General features: G+C 48.4%; 1 protein-coding gene across 1 annotated transcript in view; it reads right to left on the bottom strand.

Annotated features, from left to right (window-relative positions):
- The window catches only part of LOC126534702 (phospholipid-transporting ATPase ABCA3-like), a 33,506-nt gene extending 27,663 nt beyond the window's left edge, over positions 1–5,843 (bottom strand). Inside the window, exons 1-4 of the mRNA XM_050181955.3 lie at positions 5,660–5,843; positions 3,785–3,928; positions 1,203–1,320; positions 79–233 (exon numbers count right to left, since the gene is read on the bottom strand). Of these exons, the coding sequence (XP_050037912.2) occupies positions 79–233; positions 1,203–1,320; positions 3,785–3,928; positions 5,660–5,770 (528 nt within the window). The 5' untranslated portion in view covers positions 5,771–5,843. The remainder of the gene's footprint in view (positions 1–78; positions 234–1,202; positions 1,321–3,784; positions 3,929–5,659) is intronic.
- Between the last annotated feature and the right edge of the window lie 9,923 nt (positions 5,844–15,766).

Here is a 15,766-nt window from a genome sequence, read left to right as displayed (position 1 = left end):
CGAAATTCCAACGCATTTGGTGAAAACACATGGTAAAACTGTACTGCATTCGGAAAAGAAAATCGTCGAAGCACTCACAAGGGCGAAAAAATAAAGATGTTCGTAGAGCGTCATGTCCTCATACAGCATGTCTTTCTGGGGACAGAGGCGTACGTTTTCCAGCGAGTCGTCATGGTACTTGAGGAGGTCGAATCCTTCTATGATCGCCGTGCCGAACGTCGGTCGTAAAAATCCTGTGCACATTTCGTAATTATGCGTTTTTTGTATCGAAAAAAATGTGCAACTTATTTCTCATAGGTAAAACAATACAGCTCAACACCCGCAGAAAGCTCGTTAATTTTACAATGAAGAACGCTTTATAGTAAAGGACACAGGATTGATGATAAGCAGCATAAGGAACAACGTTGAGAACATTTATTAGAAGAAAGTGAGACATCCACCCAATCGTAGCAATTGCTACAATTACAACCCATTCGGGTCCCTCGAATGAAACGCCTCGCAGTTGAAGAAACATTCGTCTTGGTCCGGGACTCGAACCCAGGACCACCGCCTTGCCGGGGCAGCCGCTCTACCAACGGAGCTAACCAGGCGCCTAGCAGATGGCAGGGTGAAGTCGAATTTGTGAACAACTCAAAGCAAAGGCAAGATGTTGGTGTATTATTTCAGTGGAAACCCGCAAGGTGGAGAGAAGTAAAATTACTTATCTCCAGCTTGCGGGTTTCCGCAGAACTATTACACAAAACATTAAGAACATGTCATGACGCAAAGAAGGCTTTATTCATTAGGCTGCAGAAATGTCACGATACGTTGTGTTCCACCAAGATCCCCAGATCTGCAGGCTTACTATGTAGCGGCAAATAACGTAAAAAAAATGAAGCCTAAGGAGTTGCTTAGTGCGTGAAGTGTACTGTTATCTCTGCTTGAAAGCAAAAAAAAAAGAACCTTTCGATAACAAACCTCCCTTATATTTCAAGTTAAAAAGGAATAGCTTGCAGCAAGATATTATTGCGACTAATGCTACTCGGCGAAGTCTTCTATACAATGATTAAAATTAAAGCTGCGGTTGAGGAAGAAAGCGGCACACTTGAGGAGTCCTCACAGACATAAGATATTTAATTCAAACGCGAATCATCGCTTATCGTAAGCGGAAAGCACACTTAGTTTACTCGCAAATAAATATTTGCAAGAAGATGAGATCTCACCGGATAACATGCTGCATGTGGTGGTCTTGCCAGCGCCATTGTGACCCAGCAGTACGAAGATTTGGCCGTAGTAGAGTCGCATGTTCAGATGATCCACTGCGAACTTGTTACGGAACACCTGCGATGTGTATATAAATGCTTCTGTACTGAACCCCTTAAAAGAGTGAAATCGAGAGGATAAATGGGGAGGCCGCATAGACTGTGAATAGAAGTAAAATTTAAATAATTAGATGCAGGGGAATCGCGTGCCAGAACTGCGATCGGCTTATGAGACACGGCGATGTGGATGAATTACGATTAATTTTCGCCACCTGCAGCTCATCAACATGCACCTAAATCTGAAAACATGAGCGTTTTTGTTCAGTACCCCTATCGAACTGAGGCCGCCGTGTTCTTGGTCGAACCCGCACAGTCGATGTTGGCAACGGAACGTCATTATAGCCACCTAGATACAACGTCGGGTGGGGTTTTATTTCACAAATATAGGGTACTGATGAGATATGCCAGTCTATGGCGTTGAATGTGTCAAGGTTGCATGGGCGCTACCGGAACAAGCATTTTAGATCGAACAGACAAGAAAAAGGGTGACACAACGTTGCGTTTGCTTCACGAACTTATTCTCTGGAATTCCCTCTTTCTGTTCCCCCTTTCCCTTCCCCCAGTGTAGGGCAGGAAACCGCACGCTAGTCTGGTTGACCTCCCTGCCTTTCCTCTCTTTTCTGCATCTATTTCTATATATTCTCGGGAGGCAAATTCATACTGCATCGTTTATTTAGTTCTTATAGATTTTTACCCGTGACCCACCGCGTTTTTCTATGGTTTAGGAGCACTTGTGAAAGAGGAGAACTTTCTGTGCGCGACGTTCCGCAATGCGTATGAACCCAATAAAAAAGGTTCGTTCACTTTGAAATAACTGACTTTATGGCACATGCTCCAATTGCGAAATAAGAAATCAGCATAAGTGGAGTAATTTTTAGTCAAAAGAAATTGCGACCTTATGACCACTTTCTGAGACGCCTCGCCTTAAACTGTGCAATATACATGGTATTTCAAGCCATCAGTTTCCCAAAAGCGTACTTCACACAGTTCCCCACAATCCTAACTAACAGGAATGCATTTTTTAGCAGATTTCGAAGGTGATTGTATCGAAAACGGCGCTAAATTTAGTATTTCCACAAAGGAAGACGTGAGGGCACTACTCTTGGCTTCAATTTCTCAATTGGGACACGTGCCTCAAAGTCAACAGTTAGAAAGTTAATTAGCAGGTATTTTTTAATTAGCCACCGAGACATTGCAATTTGTCACTCAAGCAACGTACGGCGGTTGACGTATTCCACCTCAGCGGGCCGAATAACCGTAAGTTCTCCCTGCGAACCTTGTACAATTTGTTCGACCTAAACGGTTTGACTATGTACCATGTATAACATGCGTTGCATACCATCTGTACTACGTGTTTTACCGCACCTCCTACTAGCACGGCATTGTCAGCTCGCCTTTAAATATTTATTGCCTTAAATCGTGTGAAATGTAGTCTAAAAATATGTAAAAAGATTTCAGGTCTGCGTGAGCTGTGTTCCAAAGACGTTTAACAACACGACAAAGACACCGCTGTGTACTGCTATGCGAGGCTACGTATTGCGGAGGGCTGCAGAAGAAGTATCAAGGAAAAGGAAAAACACCCGAATGGCACAAAGGGATCAGGCGGAGTGGCGTAATAAGACAATTTGCAGGAACAGCATGAAGTCGGATGAGTGAGAAAAGATTGATGGACGACATATAAAATAAAACAGGTTAATAAATAAATAGGGTAAAATAGGTTGATGGTGTGTTAACTATAACCTCGCGCCTTGACACACCTCGTGTTCAGAGCAGCTACTGCATTAGAAGTGTGCTAGCCTTGCAAAAGTTAGTAACACGGGGAAAATGTCCCAGTGTAGCCCAAGAGGTGAATCATCGATAGCGGTAGCAAATTATTAAGCAGCTATACGAAATAAAGGTGGTAGTTTTACACGGCGTGTAAAGTTGAAAACACTCGCTCGCTAACTAAACAAGAAAACATGGTATCGCGCGTGCATAGGCAAACATGAACACATCTCACTCGATGACCGCGGACATTCGATGTCACTACGCTGGCGTGAGCATGAGCGGCACTAGCAACGAGCGACTTGCCCTTCGTGCTGCGTTTTCCTTCAACACGAACTAAGCGGCGAAAACACAGCCTAAAATAAACCGTGAGCACTCGGCGCGTGTTGACTATTTTACCCGTCGCAGATGGCTTTCATGATCGCGCTTAGCCACGCCGTACGCATCCACCACTGGAGTGGAACGTCGCACTCTCCCCCCTCCCATCCTGCATTGTGCGCGATGGAAGACGGCGCGCTTCCTTCCCGCCTCTTAACCTAGTACGTGCTAGATGGCTCCACCACCCTTCTCTCCTCACCTTAGCACCCTTCCACTCGCACTCGCACTTAAACTTTATAAGGAACTTCACGGCGACGCCGATGGCGATGCCGGAAATACGCCTGGAGGGTCCATATAGTTGCTATCAGAACAAAGAAAGCTAGTCGACTGCGACTCCTAACCTTGCATAGGTCGATGGTTTCTAGCACGAGCAACAGATGGCGTGGTTCCTCCTCGAAGTTCTCCTGGCCTTCCTCCTGGGAGTGGCTGCTCTCCTGGCTACCCACCACCTTGATTTCCTCCTGGATCACGTTCCAATAGCTCGCCTGCCGAAGCACGGAGACGACAGCAGATTGTGTCACGCGTCGGTCATCGAGAAATGCATCACGCTTGCCCATTAGGAAATCTATTTTGACAATCTGAAGCGCAGTTTTCATTAGAATAGAATAGAGTCGTGTTTAGTTTGGCACGAATAGGTATAATCACCTAAAACCGAATACGCATAAGCTTTGTGGCCTGATTGCATGAATGGACGATGTCGGCTGAGGAGCACCTTATCTGGGAAGCCAGGTGTCGCATCAGTAAAACTTAAAAAAAAAAAAAGGAAACGACAAGAACGGCGAAAATGGCTTCATGAGAAGAAGCGTCACCTTTAAGAGTGGCAGGCGATTGACAGCGATCAGTGTTCCCTGACTGCGTCTCACGCTTCACGGCAACTACAGCTTATGTAAGCGTAACGTTTACCGGGAAACGCTGGCGGTGAACGTTATGCACGAAGGTTACCATCCCGGATACAGTGCACGGCCGCGCCTAAAAATTGCATCATTTTCAGCCTTCTGTTGTCGTTTCGTACTTTTAAAATTTCCGTTTGAGAACATTTAACGTAAAAAGCATAAGCTGTCAGTGTTTTGTTTTGCGCCATTTGTTTGTGGGCTGTCATTCTCAAAATTCCGAGCGACAACTTTGTCAAGAATCTAAGACACGAATGTAGGACAAGACATACCACATACCATATAACAAGGCGTCGCATACACATATACCTAAATATATACGGCAGTTCTTCCTCACAGAATGATAATGCTCGCTACGACGCCGACACCGGATTTCCTGCGACACGGTGCCCTTAACGCTGTCGCGTTAAAACCTATAGAACTGCACCTCAGGAAAAATACCCTCCGGCTACAGTTACGTGGGGCGTGAAACACAACTATTTAAGAATAAAATCATTCCGGAATTGGACAAGCACACTGTAAGATGAAACGAACTTTAAAAATGTCAATATTGATATGAAAATGAAGTCAAATTCAGCTAACGTTATCTCCTCAGCCCTATATGGTTAACTTTTCCACCAGTAATATTCCATCTTATTCCCCCCATCAACACATTCCCATGTGCTTTCCATCATTTTTCAAAACAAGAGAACATAGGCCGTATACGCGGGCTTCGGATCCTAACAAAGTTGTTCGTTCGAATCGCTAGAGACAGATCGCACCGATTCCATTGCTCGAGCTCGATTACTCTAGAGGCGGAGTGCACTGACAAGAAAAATTTAAAAGAAGCTAATAAATTATGAACAACGCATTAATTGCACAATATAGGAACGCATGTGTCCGGAACAGTTCCATTAACCAGTCAGCATAAGTTGCTCAATACCCAGGAATAAGCACCCACTTTTTTAATTAGTGCGCTAATCAACTGTTGTGCGGAAATCAACGCTTGTATGGTGGACCCTTCCTGTAATGATATTGCTTCTGTCCAGTAGTTTTTTTGTCCACTGCTCGCAGTCAACCGCTTTGCAACAAACCTATCTTCTTCAAACGCCAATTCTTACTGAATCCCTAAATAGTGCTAATTTCATCTTTCGACTAACTAGTCGAAACCTTGTAGTGGCGACGCCTAACAAAGCCGACAAGCTCACTGACCTCGCGGCGTCTGGGGGCACGTTCACACGCGACAAATTCAGTTGCTCGTTGGCTGCACATATCCATTCGTTATACAGGTCGCTATGTAGCGAAATAACGCTAAGTAGCGTAAATTTGGAACATTTCCGCCCGCACCATGAAGGGAAAGTGAAGCGGCAGCGGCACCACGTTGGTCCAGGGTAGCACGGCTTCCAGATACCAGATGGCGACACTGAACACGAACGAGCTGGCGCCCATGCACAGCATGATGGTGAACGGGGTCACGTTATCCCTACCCAGCGCCTTCCGGTAGATGGCGGGCCAGCCGAACGGCACGTCTGCGGAAAAGATCGTGCTGCTTAGGGCATACTGCTAAATTATATACTAAAATAAAGAAAAGTGGCAGATTCGCCAGAAAGGCGAAGCGTCGATTGCGACAGTAAATTAAACATATTTTAATTGTGCTGTTTTACGTGCCAATAAGTACCATTTCATTATGATGCAGGCACACCGTAGTGGGGGACTCCGTAATTATTTGAACCACCAAGGGTCCCTGGACAGCTGTACGAAGTGAGTATAGTAGCTTTATTGGCCGTATAAACTTGTAAACATAGTCATACTAACTAAATTAAGAAGGGTGGTATCAGGCGCGCACAAGCAAACATGAACACATCTCACTCGAGGAGCGCTGAAACTCGCTGTGAGAACGCTGGAGTGAGGAATCGCGGCAGCAGCATCGAGTGACTTGACCTTCGTGCTGCGTCTCGCATCAACGCGAACTAAGCCGAGAAAACACGACGCACGGGCGCAATCTGTCCCCGTCGCATATGGCCTTCAAGATAGAGCGGCCCGGAGCAAAACACGCTCCCCTCCTGGACCCCCCCCCCCCCCCCCCTCGGAGCCTTGCGCGCGACGGAAGACGGATTCTTCGTTGCGTACGCGAGATTGAGCCCCAATCGCCGGTTCATCCTCGAACGCTTTCACTCGCGCGTACAGCATATGGGGCATGGCGACGATATTATCCGGCCTTCGACTTTATGCAGAACCTCACGGCGACGGCGACGACAGAAATGCGCCTGAAGTGTCCGTATAGCTGCTGTCGCAATAAAGTAATACCCCTGCCATACTGGGAGCTTTAATGTCATTCGAATCTAATGGCATTCGGTGCAACGAATGTCATTCGCCCGCGGAGGTGCTACACTCGAAAAATTAATGTCATTCGGTGGCGATGTCAATGGCGATCGTTCCGAAAGAAACGTGGCAACTAAAGTAGAACAAGGTAGGTATAAAATGCTTGCATAAGCAATCCGTATATTTAAATATATTGTTGGGACGTCATCTCACTGAAAAAAAAATGTTTTATTAATGCCTATAAAGCCACTATATGCCATTATAAGCCAAAACAAGGCTTAACCACCTGAGTAGCCGATAAATTGAAAACAAACAAAATGCCTGACATGGTGACTTTGGACGACGAGGCTAAGTTACAGGAGGTGAAGTGATTAGTTGCGGCGTACTTTGCAATACCAGCAAGGCGTAATAATCGGAGGAAGCGACTAGACGTTCCATGGCCGAAGAGCAGAGTGGCGGTGGCATGGGCGGCGGCCAGACGCTGCTGAGCTGGAGAGTAACAACATTTTGCGGCAGCTTGCCGCACAGATTTTGTCTCTTTAAAGTAACAAGTCCATTAAAACACGTAGACGTTATTCTATAAACGTAAACGTTATTTCTATACGAGTGCGGTCTTCAGTTTGCAAATGCTTCGTCATGTTTTGCTTTGATTCTGGGGTTGAGAGTACACATTCACTCCGAGTGTGAAGCCGAATGAGTTTCTCGAACTGATTCGATTGCGGAAGTCATTCGGTGCTAATAACATTAAATATCGCTGTGTAGCCACCGAATAATGTCATTCGATGCGAATGCATTCGGTTCGAATGACATTAAACGCCCAGTGTGACAGGGGTATAAGATATATCAAGATTGACATTCCACAAATACGGTTGTAAAGTTGCTGCTGCAATTGGGGATTGTTAAGGCAATGAAGGAACGATAGCACAAGCGGGCTCCGCTAAATATAAGGAAGCAGGATCATCATTTCCATGCGCAGTTACTTTTGTAAAAGAGCTTTAAAACTGCTCTTCACCATTTTCGTAGCATGGTTGGAGAACTCTCAAACGACCACGCGAATGTGCCACAGGATTTGGTGGACAGATGTGCTACATAAAAGTGAATGTTCTGGGAACTACACAAATCGCGTCCAACCAGCGTTGGTGTAGCACGACATTCGCCGTGAAGGAAACTAGGAAGCGCATTACGTCACGCCGCCAGCCTTTGCAGGCCAACTATCCCTGAAGCCAGCCCTGATTGTTTTTTTCCCTGTCAAATAATAGCCGTGGTTGGACGCGGTTAAAGCAAGTTGATCGAGCGATAGCACGGTTTTGCTTGCTTTGGGATAGGACGCAGACGCTGCTCGGCGCCGTCAGCAACTACTGCCTATCTAATTGCACCATAAGACAACACAGACAGACGCTGCTCGGCGCGGCAACATGAGCCAGGAAATTGACGTTCTCGCTGCGTCTGGCTTCAATGCGAACTAAGCGTCGAAAGCACAGCGCATACGAAGCTACCAGCACTGGGCGCACTTTGTACACATAGCAGACAACATTGAAGATACGAGCACCTATGCGGCTTGCGCTGTAGCCGCCAGTATTGGCAGGCTAAGTTCCAGTTTGATCTTGGCTGTGCTTGGAGGTCAGATTTACGGAACGAGGCGTTTTCTGTCTTCGTACCTGGAGCAGTAGAGCTATCGCTCTAGAAAATTTATCAAATACGGAACCTGCGCTTGACTGAGCCGACTGAGTGTGCTTGGTTCTCGGAAGGTTTTGTTCAACATTGCACTTGTTTCGATATTCCAACAGCCACTTTGTGCGCATTCCCTCCCGATATGCTTGAGCAACTTCAGTCGTTTATTCCAACGTATGCATTTATCATCTTCGCCACAACGATCCAGTGCAGCAGCCGCACGTTGTTCTGCCAGCCGTTGTCCGTTCGGAAACGCTTGCGCTTAGAGCAGCTAGTGCTGGGGTGGACGACTCCAAACTTATTGCCAAATGATCGCGTGTGAGGCTACATATTTCTGGCTTTACTTTTCACAGGGAAAACCCCAGCCCAGTTCTTTTCTACCGCCATTACCACCAAGGTAATGTTTGCACCTTGTGACCAGAGTCCGCATTATGCGAATGCATCTGCAATTCTAAGTCTTTCAGCCCCATTACTCAAAGTGAGCAGCCACACCAACTCGCCCGTAGCACGATGTAAGAGAATATTAACGAAATTACTACAGCGCAAAGCTGCACAAGCGCGACCCTGGCGACATGTAGGGATGCTGTACTCAAACACAATTTTCTGGACAGGCTCGTTGTGCTGGAGTGTTTAGGAAGAAAAAGCTTGCTCCGCATTAACTGAAACCTAGTCAGCACGGAGTATTCTAGTTAAACTAAGCATGTTTCAGCCTCCTTTCTTACGGCGGCTTTAGAGTTCTTACTTAAACATCGTTCAAGAAGCACCTGAACTAATAGTTCTGTTAATAGCTAAGTTTTTTTGTTGACATTAATATTTCTTGTAAACTTGTTACCTTGATTGACGATTTAAGCCTGTGACTGTAACCTTCGTCTCTTTGTTTTTGTTAAACGTAACGTAAACGCTGGCATTTTGTCACCTTGTCGTGATGGTAAAGAAGTGACTGGCTCAGTGGCGAGTAATGAAGCTAACAATTTATTGGGTCCACTTTTGTGCCCACGAAAACAAGTTGCACTACCGCAGAACGCTAGTGACGAGCCCATGGGTCGATTGCCAAAACCTTATCTGCAGGTCAAGCGGGTCATCTTTTATACGTGGATCGTCGAAGGTTCCAGCGTAATTGTTAGTGCTCGCGTGCCTTCCCGAAAGTACTACATAATTAGTGCGGCGCATACGATCAGATTACACAAGCTCCGGTGAGAACAGACAACGGACAGAACCAATGACAACGTTAAAGGAAATTCATAGACAGAAAGACGCATCTTGCGCTGAGCCATAACATTGCAAAACTGATTGTGTCGTAGTGAACGTTCACCGAAAATATAAACATATCCATGTGTGCCAATGCCTATCTCTTAGGAAAGCATCGTCGCGGCGCTACAAACACGGGAGCTAAGAAAAAAAGCACGCGGTAAATAAAATAATCAACGCAAGAGAGAAATACGGTTCCAAAACTCGGTGCCGTGCAATGACTTGCTGCTCACACGTCGAAGATTTCAGGTCTCGCGCCGCCGTTGTGATTGCGTAATACCGTCTGGCATGACCTCATAGACCCGTGTGCCAATATGTATGAATGAATTCTGTGTTTTACGTGCCACAACCCTCATTTCATTATGAGATACGCTATAGTGGGGGACTCGAGGTTAATTTTGACCATCTGGGAATCTTTGACGTGCCCCCAATGCGCAGGACACGAGCGTTTTTGCATTTCGCGCCCATCGAAATGCGGCTGCTGCGGCCGGGATTCGAACCCGCGGCCTCGTGCTTGGCAGCGCAACACCATAGCTGCTAGGCGACCGCGGCGGGTTGAGTGCCAGCACGTTGAAGGATCTTGTGTGGTACGAAATAATGTCGCAGTGGCTTTTCACCGAGTCCACGCCGACGCATTCGGGCACAAACCCAAACACGGCCACCGGGCTAGTACTGCACTTAGGGTTGGCTGTCTTTTGCTGGTTCTTGATGCGCTGTTGGGCGAGCTGTCACGTAGATAGGCAGCAACGTCGAGGCTTTCTTTGTCGGCGACGTTGGGCAGCATGGTGTTCAGCGTAGCCACCGTGTTCATTCTATAAACCAGCTTGAACGGTGTCATCTGCGTTGTCTTTTGCAATGCTGGGTTGTCACCCACGGAAGGACGGCATCCCACGTCTTGCGTTCGACGTCGACGTACATTGCTAACATATCGGCGAAGGTCTTGTTCAGGCGTTCTATCAGGTCATTCGTCTGCCGGTAGTAGGCGGTTGTCCTCCGGTGACTTGTCTGTCTAAACTGCAGGATGGCTTAAGTAATCTCAGCAGAAGATGCCGTTCCTCTCAAGATAATGAGAATTTCCGGCGTACTATGTCGCCGCAGGATATTCTCGGCGAGCAATTTCGCTACTTTCGCCGCACAACGTTTGGGCAGGACTTTTGTTTCGGCGTGGCGGGTAAGCTAGTTCGTGGAGTCGGTGGCCATGACGATCTACTTGTTCGCAGATGTTGACGCTGGGAAAGGTGCCAAAAAGTCCATCCCAGTCATCTGAAATAGTCGTCAAGCAGGCTCAATCGGCTCTAACAATCTCGCTGGCCTTGTCCGTGGTGTTTTGCGTTGCTGGGAGTGTCGGCACTTCTTGACGTAATGCGTGACGTCAACGTTGAGGCGTGGCCAGTAATACTTCTCCTGAATCCGAGCGGGCGTGCGGGAGAAACCTAAATGCCCAGCCATTGCGTTATACTGAAGGGCGTATTGAACCTAAGGCCGCAGTGTGGACGGCAATGCCAGAAGGTAGTTGGCGCGGACTGGCGAGAAGCTTTTCTGTGTGAGGACGTCGTTTTCCAAGAAAAATGAATACAAGCGGCTCTTAAATACCATTATGACAAAGTCTGTTCCAAGAACTCAACAACGCTTCTTATCTGCGGGTCTGCTGGCTGCTGCGCAGCGAAGTCATCGGCTGTAATTGTTCCTAGGAAAAGGTTATCGTACCTGTCTTCCGCCGGTGGTTGAACAAAGGCGCGGGTGAGGCAGTAGGCATCAGTTCTTCCGTGCGGACTTATATATCCCGGTGTTGTAGAACTCTTGCAGTCGAGGGCTCCACCGTGCAAGACGCCCTGAAGGGACCTTTATGTTTACCAGCCAGCACATTGCTTCGTGGACGCTTACGGCTTTGAAGGGTCTGCCGTATAGATAAGGATGAAATTTTGCCTCAACCAAAATAATGACAATGCACCTTTTCCGTCGTAGAATTGGACGGATCCTGCTTTCGACAGCCACCGGCTGTCATGAGCAACTACTTTTTCTACTCGGTCTCCCTTCTAAAAGGCACAGCAGCGAGCTTTAGACTGCTTTCGTAGGCAACGATTTCCGCCTCAGCGGCGATGTCGAAGTTCATTGAATGGTTCGACCTGCGGCACCAGAACTCGACATCTAAATCGGTGAGATGGGTCAATTGCTCGATGATGTGGGAAACATCTTTGATGAAGAGCTCGTAATAAATGCTTAGAGCAAAATATCTGCGTACTTCCTTCTTGTCGGTGCGCTGCGGAAGTGTGCCATAGCAATTGTCTCCTAGTGATCCTTGAAGGAACCAAATAAAGTTTCTCTCTCTCTCTCTCTCTCTCTAGTGATCAGGACGGTGTCCTGACTTGCTAATGGTGTAGCCTAGGAACAGAATATCTTCGTAAGAAGGAGCAGCGCCTATCTGGCTTCACGGCCAGCCCAGGTGACTTGATGGTCAGGGACTTGATACAGCTGCGCAAGGCGCTGAAAGGGATTGTCGAAGTTTTAGACAAAAATGACAACGTCATCAAGTTAGCCTAAACAGGTCTGTCATTTCGTGCCAGCCAATGCCCTATCTATTACGAGCTGGACCAAATGGCAAATGGCATGACTGAATTCACATAGGCCGTCTGGCGTAATAAAGGCCATCCGTCTTCTCTTCATTCCTCTCATTGACCTCAATTTTCCAGTAGTTCGTCTTGAGGTCTATCGACAACAAATACTTTGCATTACAGAGCCAGTCCGACCCGTTGTCTATCCATGAGGGGGGATGTGCGCCCTTTATCGCCATTTTGTCCAGGCGGCGATAATGCACACAAAAACGCAGAGTTCCGTTTTTCTTGATTAAATCTACATCATACACCCACGGACTTGTGGGAGGGGGCGCGAAGAAGTAGCCGCCGTGGTCACGGATTATTTAGGCCAGCCAGCTATGGTACCACGGCCACTCAAGGTCGTACGCCAGCATGTTCTATCCTCGAGGTACATGCCCGTGAGTCGTCTTCTTCACCGACTCTGGAGGAGATAGCCGCGCCGCTGTAGGGTCCCCCTTCTAGTGCGAAGCACGATGGATATACGCGCAAAAGGCGCGCGTTGTCTTGTTCGTTGCAACTAGGCAAGCAGATTTGAGGCATATTGCGCAGCTTCTGGCGCGTACTGAGAATGCAGGCCGTTGAGGATATCAACGCTGAACATGGTGTCGTCGAACGGCGTGCAATGGTGGCAGTGGCGTCTGTAGTGTCGTCGGTACTGGCATTGCCAGTGGTGCTTAGTGTCGGGTTCCGCAACCCGTAAGAGATGTATAAGGCACCATCGGCGGAATAGGTTGCAACGCGAGGCGCAGCCACAGTGAGGCCATAGTGCGAAATCACGACCTGCCACAGGTTATCCTAGATACCCGGGCTTGGTAGAGGCCGGGGCTCCGAAGGAAGACGGTCTAGCAGCTGGCGACTTGCGTGGAGATAGCGCAAGAAGTGATTCTCGATCTGAAGAAACCAGATAGCAACCAGATGGCAGACCTGCTCCTGCTAAACTTCGGTAGCCCCTGTATCTGCGGAACTTGCGAACACAGAACATCGCAAGGCTCGCATGCTGCTGCATGCGGCGAAATCTCGAATGCGGATAGCATCAGTGTTGCGGTGGTCGTCGACGGCATCGCGAAGTTTGTGTTTATTGCGTCGCCGTACCTTCGAGAGAGAAATGTGTCCCTAGTGGAGCTGGTGGGAGAGTCTCTGAATCGGTGATGAGTGAGGTTCCCCAGAACGGAAAGAGGACAGCTTGCGTGAACGTCCAAGAAAGAAGAACGGCGGGCCGTACAATAACCGAAAGCACTTGCGTTTGGCCCAGTGAATTGCTTAGAAAGAGCAGTCGCGCCGCTGCTTTTGAGCTGGAGAGGAGGCTCACGGACTGAGTGGACGTTTGATGCTGGGGCCGGCGCGTGCTGACGATCGGCGCGGGCGGACGCGGGCTATGTGGGACGACAAGACGCGGAATGACGCGACGGTTCAAACGGCGAGAGCTGTTGTGACTGAGCGTTCGAGGTGCCGCAGTGAGCAAGGACGGCTTCCCGGAAGTCCTCGTAGAAGTCGGGGCTGGGGTATGGCAAACCGAGCCTGGAAGGTAGCCGGAGCCTGGAACTTAGGAGGAAGTGGATATCCAGCTGGATGAACCAGATGCCCGGCATGTCGATGTAACATTTCCGGACACCCTACAACCGTTGGACGTCTGCCGGACCCCGTCAAACCGCGTCACTCGCCTTAGTACAGTCGGTGCTCTGAAAATGGCATGGCTGGGCTCGGTCGTCTGCTGTCACCAATTTGCGGGAGATGGCGCGCAGAAGTAGCCGCCTTGAACATGGTACCGCACCCGTTCAGATAGAGCGCCAGCATGTCGTATCCTCGACCTACATGCCCCTGAGCCATCTTATTAACCGGCTCTGGAGGCGATGGTCGTGCCTCTGCAGACTCTTAGACGGATGGTTGGTTTCGACGCGTAGCATTTCATTGACCTGTTGCTTTATGGCTTCTCGTTCTCGCGTCGAACACGGTGCAGGCTCTGACGGAGTAGTTAGTTGAGCGCTTTCCTAGATTATTATGCGATTGTCAAAATATGGAAAGATGGGAAGGGATCGTAGCTATTAATTATGAAACTGCAGCGCGCACAACATACGAGGCACAATGCAAAGGTAACACACATGCGCTGTGTAATATTTTCGTTTTGTGTCCCGTTTGTTGTGCGTGCTACAGTTTCATACAGAATATTATGAGACGCTTAGCCACTGGTTTGCTTCAAATCCTTGATGACGACGAAAAGCAGCCTGCGTACTAATGGAGGAGATTTTTCAGCTGTTTTTGCTTGCGCTTGAGAACACGGGGAATATTATCGCTAACTCGTTCAGGAACACGCACTGTCCTTGTAGGTGGAATCCGAGAGGATAAACACATCGCTGACTGCAGTAAATTCGTCCATGTATGGGGTCGTCGTGCCCTTGTTGACGGGGTTTATATATAGTTGGCTGAAGTTGGTCAACATCCCTTTTGCTTTCCTTCGGCGCAAGTGGACGATAACCCTGGCGACGCTATTTTCAAGATCTAGAAGTAGGTTTTGTTCGTTCTTGAAGATGGATTCGATTTATTTGGCTACTTCCGTACCGACTGAAATCATGATGCTTACTTGATCTTCGAGTCTTAACTCCGACTCCTTTCAGGCGGTATCACTTCGTCCGGGGACAACGTTATCAATTTGAATCTTAAGTTAGAGACTGCGCAATTTTCGCTTAGGAAGTACATACCAAGAAAATACCCCACGATCAGTGTGGCAAGTTAAAATGCGTCGTGGGTAAAGCTTGTTATGAACTGTAACCCTTTATAGGTCGATTCCAGTCGGCGTTATCGCGTGTCCTCCAGGTGTCCGGGTTTAGGGACTTTTCCATGCGGTCTTAACTATATTCAACTTGGCGGCGAAGGATCCACTCATGACGGAGTCGTCGGCCTGTGGGTCCACTAAAGCGGTGACTTCGTGGCCGTCGAGAAGCACGTAAAGATCGGTGGTTCGCTGTCTTGTATTACAGTTATGGCATGGCATCGGGTCAGGGCTGAGTCGCGTCGTCCTGCTGTAGTTTCGTCGCGTCGTCAAGTCGTATTTAGGAGGCGATTTTCTCGGCTTCAATCACGGCAGCTTTATATTGCGGTGTTCCCGAGGTGTACCTTGCAACGACATCACAAGAGGATCTTCGGCATTTCTAGGAAGAGTAAGTGCGCCTCGATTGGTTGCTGCATTTAGTTTTCAGCGTTTAGGCTCACATACCAACCACGGGTCGGGCTAGTCTACACTCCGCACTGCAATGAGAGCTAGCGACCTGGTGGCGGTGATCGGAAAGGTCATCGAAGTCTCCACTGAGTTGCAGTCAGGTAGTCAGAAATTTCACGCGGTCGTTTACGTTGCTGCGGACGTGGCGAGTTAACGGCGAGTTTTCTTAGTCTCTAGACATTACGGTATGGGCATCGGTGGTAGACATGGCCGGCTTCTTGACAGTGATAGGAGAGTGGGTGGTGACCGGGGGCTCGCCTCACGTCTGTCCTTCTCGGAGCGTTGCGCGGGCTGACCGGCGTGTGGGCTGGCGGCGGCGACAACTGGCGACGTAATAGCTGCGTAACGGGGGCCTGCTGCAGGCGCGGACGGGGAGGGCGGGCGACAGTGGTGTAGGTGACGACT

The sequence above is a fragment of the Dermacentor andersoni genome, chromosome 7 (genome assembly GCF_023375885.2).
Source record: "Dermacentor andersoni chromosome 7, qqDerAnde1_hic_scaffold, whole genome shotgun sequence".
Lineage (NCBI taxonomy): Eukaryota > Metazoa > Arthropoda > Arachnida > Ixodida > Ixodidae > Dermacentor > Dermacentor andersoni.
This window is presented reverse-complemented; position numbering and strand designations above follow the sequence as displayed.